This window comes from Vigna unguiculata, chromosome 6 (genome assembly GCF_004118075.2).
Source record: "Vigna unguiculata cultivar IT97K-499-35 chromosome 6, ASM411807v1, whole genome shotgun sequence".
NCBI lineage: Eukaryota > Viridiplantae > Streptophyta > Magnoliopsida > Fabales > Fabaceae > Vigna > Vigna unguiculata.
This window is the reverse complement of record NC_040284.1, coordinates 19,790,304-19,795,054: the sequence shown is the minus strand read 5'-3', so window position 1 is coordinate 19,795,054 and position 4,751 is coordinate 19,790,304. Positions and strand designations below refer to the sequence as shown.

The 4,751-nt window shown below is 34.7% G+C and overlaps 1 protein-coding gene across 4 annotated transcripts; it reads right to left on the bottom strand.

Moving 5' to 3' along the window:
* Nucleotides 1-4,210, bottom strand: LOC114188669 (probable amino acid permease 7). 4 transcript variants are annotated; one of them, XM_028077256.1, is made up of 8 exons: nt 3,307-3,480; nt 2,853-2,973; nt 2,531-2,764; nt 2,351-2,444; nt 2,045-2,259; nt 1,658-1,791; nt 1,299-1,538; nt 1-603 (listed from the first exon to the last, which is right to left on the bottom strand). In XM_028077256.1, the coding sequence occupies exons 2-8, from the start codon at nt 2,929-2,931 to the stop codon at nt 202-204; spliced, it is 1,398 nt and encodes a 465-aa protein (XP_027933057.1). In that variant the 5' UTR covers nt 2,932-2,973; nt 3,307-3,480; the 3' UTR covers nt 1-201. The 4 variants fall into 4 exon arrangements, with proteins under 4 accessions (XP_027933057.1, XP_027933054.1, XP_027933055.1 ...); XM_028077253.1 differs by lacking the exon at nt 3,307-3,480 and adding an exon at nt 4,074-4,210 and having other exon boundaries at nt 202-603; XM_028077254.1 differs by having other exon boundaries at nt 202-603; nt 3,275-3,469.
* Between the last annotated feature and the right edge of the window lie 541 nt (nt 4,211-4,751).

The window sequence follows — 4,751 nt, the reverse complement described above, 5'->3', positions numbered from 1 at the left end:
CAAAACTTGTATTATTCCAATGAGTAGTACCATTTTATTCACTTTCATCCATTCCCCACAATTTCTCACTCTATCTATATCTCTGAATAACACTAACATCATCAACTTTAAACCTTTTTTTACATGAAACATTACAAAAGCATCACCATCTATGAACTCAAATACAGTAAGCATTATACTAAGGGGAGTGACATGAAAATTTCAGCTCATTTTTTCTTTTACAATGCCAACAACTGATCCTACTAACCCCATTACACTCACAAGAAAACATGCAAAGCTGAATGTTCTAAGAACAATCCATTTTCTACTCCAAGCTTCAACTTTGTGCTGCACAAAGTACATCTCTACAGGGAAGTATATAGCCAATGGCCAGAAGTTTATGGCTCCTAACACTCCTAGAATTTCGTTGAAGTAAGGAAACAAGATTGCAACACCGACCGTTGTAATCACATAGGTTGTTCTAAAACAGAACCTGAAAAGGTTTAGCTGAAAACCAGGAACTAAAGGCAGTTTCACTTTGTAGAATTTGTTCACAAACCCACTGTTGGGGAATTTTCTTGAAGCCCATCTATCAGCAGTACTGTATATAGGTTGACTGTAAACCTGAGAACAAAGCACATTCATGAAGAGTTAGGTGACTTCAAAGAATATATGTTCATACCAAAACTTTTTCATGCTTTTGAAATGAGAAAACGTGTGAAGTAAGAAAATAAAGTGGATTTATTCTGTGTTGGAGTTAAACTGTTTTGCAGGTTTATCTCACTTAGTATATGGTGTATTCACGTTTCTGTTATGTGTTTTCTTAGTTTAAAGATGTTCGATCATGGTTGGAATGATGGAAGAACTGTTCTTTATTCTTTATACTTGAAAGCTTGAATGTATAAACAAATCAAATTGCATGTCTCGAAAAAAATTGTATTTTGTTGTCAGTGACTTAATTGTATCACCCTTATTCAGAATAGGTCATATACAAACAGACAGAGGGAAAAAAAATTTCAATTCAGTGACTGATTAAAATAAGTTAAGATCCAAACAGAGTTTTGTATGGCTACAGATGAAGTTAAAAAGCATAGCATGGCTTTGTTTTTGTAAATAACCACATGTTTATGTCAGATGACTTGTCCCTTCTGATGTTATTTATTTGTTTGTGCTTTTCTTATGTGGTTGGAACTGTGATTCTGTGATGCTTTTTTGGACATTGAGCAAACACAGAAAGAACATCTCATGTGCAATGAATAAGAAGGAATATATTGTTTTTGTGTCATTTTTGTTTTTGATATGGAACGTTATAGTATTACCTGATATCCTCCAACCAGATGAATAATGATGCAAACATTAGCAAGGTCAACAAGCCAGAAAGGCTCATAAAACCCAGAACCTTTCAAAAGGCCTGTCAAGAGATTTCCTGGTGTGTTATTTCCAAAAGCTGCATATCCAAAACATCCACAGCATAGGTAGAAGAATGTTGTAATGAAGATTGCAACCATTGAGGCCTTTTTCATGGTCTGGTTTTCTGGTGGAGGAGACTCTAAAGTGTCCTTCATTCCAAAAAGAAAAATACAAATTCAAAACTTGTTTCAACTATATAAATTATTTTCTTTCTGTCTTATGTACACTCAACACACCCAATTTGAAGATGCATGAAATAGTAAGGTACCTGAATCTCAAGAAGGAGAATTGAGTATGGATAGGCAAAGGCAATGTCACCAAGTGCTTGGAAGATTGCCCAAAATTTGTCAGCAACTGTATTAGTTGGTATTCCTGACAAACTCCCCATAATCCTTCCATTTTCTGCAAAGTGTAACAAAAGTCCTTAGAACCAATGTTGGATTCAGGACTAATAGTTCTCTTTCTTCATGTTGTTGCTTTAGTTATCAAAGATCAAAGCTTGATACAATTTCTTAGTTGTTATTGGTGTTGTTTTCCAAAGATTATACAAAATTATGCAGATGTAATTCCAATAACACCAACATATACAGAACTGTAAATAAGAACAAAAATAAGAACATGAAACTGTCAATAGTTGATTGAAGATGAATCATACTTATGACTGTTGCTATGCCAAGTCCTAGTCCAATGAATGAGTATGTAAAGGACATGATTGCAGCAACAACTGAAACCCATTCCATGTTATGGAGATCTGGTATGAATGACATTACAATTTGAACAACTCCAAACATCACCATATACATGTTCCCCTCAAAATGACAAGGAGCTTGATGCCCTTTCTTGTGATAACAATTTGAGGCCAGAATTGCCCTGTGCAGTAGAAAGAATGAACATGATTCATTAGCTTATATGGCTACAGAAGAAAAACAAAGGTGGTTTTCTCATTTCATGAGGAAAGTACCCTAGACATGTTGCTGTGGTTAGAACATAAGCAATTCCAGTCCCATATAAAGTCAAAAACTGAAGGAAGCCAGCTATCCATGTTCTTTTAATACCTGAATAGCAATGAACACAATTAGACATTACAGTTTAACTTGAGTTATTGTAGAATCACATGAGAAAGTGTTCAATGTGTTACTACCAAGATAAGTTCTAACAGCATCCATGTAAGAGTAGTTTCTTTTCCCAGTTACAGGATCAGGAGTTCTGTAGCAATCAGACAGAAGGAATGAAGAAATATAGGTGACAATTGCACAACAAAGCAGGGCAATTGGCCCTCCAATCCACCCTAATTGAGAAGTACTCCATGCCAGAGAAAGAACACCAGAACCAATAACAGCAGTAATGATATGTGCTACAGCACTCTTCAAATTCCCTGCCAGAACATGGAAGGGTTAAAATTCAAGATTCAAATTCTTCAAGAATACATCAAAATGGATAAGTTTTGGTGCTAAGAACTTTACCAGTCCTTTTGGCATGTCCATCATCATCATAATCACCCGTAGCACTTCTAGTTATTTGTAGAGAGCTTTTCCCATCCATATTTATCACAGCATCCAATTCAATGCAAGCTTATGGAGATTACTGCATGTTAAACAGTATAAAGGCTTAAACAGTATAAAGGCTTACTGCATCTACTAAAAATCAAAGTGAGTATATATATCTTGGGAAACTACATCATTTTTCCTGCTTATCCAAATCTACCAAAGTTAGTTGCATTAAAGAACATCAAGCACATGCTAAATTGCTGAAATAGTTTAAATTAATCTTAATTCTGCTAATGAACATGTGCATGAAAGGCTTGTGTTTTGACAGTGTGTCAGTGTAGGTTGAGTAATGAATAATGCAAAATCAGACTTAAATTTTTGAGGACGTGTTGGCTTACCTAACTAGCTTGTGTAAAACAAATTACATTACCTGATTTCTAGGCAAAGAAGAAGCTTGGGAAAATGTCTTTGCACACTTGGTCCAATGCAGATTGGGTTGAATATAGTTATAGGCTTGGAGGAAAAAGGAGGAAAAGATGCTAAGGCTTACGTAGCTTCTTAGATGCTTCATGATGTGCGATTATAAGCTAATTATTAAATAAGGTTTTTGGTAAGGTAGCCTTATATAACCATAATAATTGAGGAATCAGAAGTCATACTCACCAAGGAATTTTTTTATGAACCCTTTTTTTTGTTACTTTTTAACTCTTACACTGTGATCTCAACAGTAAAAAAGATTCAGAATCTGTGGACCAGAGAAGTCAAGTGGGAACGTTGTAGGGTGTTCTTCAAAAAAGACCAAGTGGTGGTGAAAAGTTGAAAACCATGTTTTTGCTGACTTTTGAATTGAAAGAACACCATTAGTTTCAGATCATGGTCACACTCACACATCAAATTTGTCCCATACTGTAATGGAAGTTCATTTCAACTTCTCTATCCTAATTTAGGCCACTTACGTCCAGCATCTTTCACCCTCAAGGAACAACACACACACACACAATTTTAGATTTCTCTTTCTGATTGCAGAGTACATACATACACAGAATCATTGGAGTAAAAGCAACATCTTTTTTCAGTTGAGTCACATCTAGTGTTGAAGTTTCTTTCCCTATGTATGAATGAATGAATGAAATATCATTTGTTTCATCATCCTAACAACTAATGAATGCTTCTACTTTCTACAAGTTGAGGACTTACCAAGCTGATTTCTGAGAAGACACAATGAAAACTCATAGAAGGAAACATGTTAGTCTCTTTGCAGAAACTTGTAACTCTGTGTAACCCACATGGTTCTGATGAACTGATGCAGTTTTTTTGTTTGTGTAAGAGGGTTCATAAGATTGCTCCATTTTATAACCATCCCAGACTTATGGATCAGGACGAGTGTCTCTATGCTATGGCTACCATACAACCTCACAACGTGACAATTTGGACCGTGGAAGCATCATTATTGGAACTATGTTTTTTAATAGTTTTCAGTAAAACTTTGTAATGTGAGCTAAGAAAATTTTCACAGAAAATGTGGCCTATGAAGAAGCTTGGTCCTTTCTTCTCTGACACATGGACCCTTTGGTTAATTCCCAGAAAAATTTCCCAAAATGCTGCAAACTTGACAAGAACAAGTGAAGAAAAGTAGATAAAAATGACAAAAAAAGATTCTGAAATATTCACTGCTAACAGGTAACTAAATAAAATCAACAGTTTTAACTGTGGTTTATTGAGAATTTCACCAATACTTGGATATAATATGATATTTTATTTACCACTTTTTAGATAAAATGTTTATTCAGAACCCTATCTATTAATGTTTCAATTTTATTCAAAAACTTACCTATTATGCTTCAGTTTGTAAATATCAAATTTTGTATTACTAAA

What these genes read in the sequence shown, in the direction of transcription:
- LOC114188669 (XM_028077253.1), bottom strand. Translation starts at nt 2,931, where the DNA reads ATGGATGGGAAAAGCTCTCTACAAATAACTAGAAGTGCTACGGGTGAT. An exon ending in TGCTGTTAGAACTTATCTTG is followed by an intron (nt 2,445 to 2,530) that starts GTAGTAACACAT and finishes ATTGCTATTCAG; the next exon opens with GTATTAAAAGAACATGGATA. An exon ending in TTCTCCTTCTTGAGATTCAG is followed by an intron (nt 1,539 to 1,657) that starts GTACCTTACTAT and finishes TTTGGAATGAAG; the next exon opens with GACACTTTAGAGTCTCCTCC.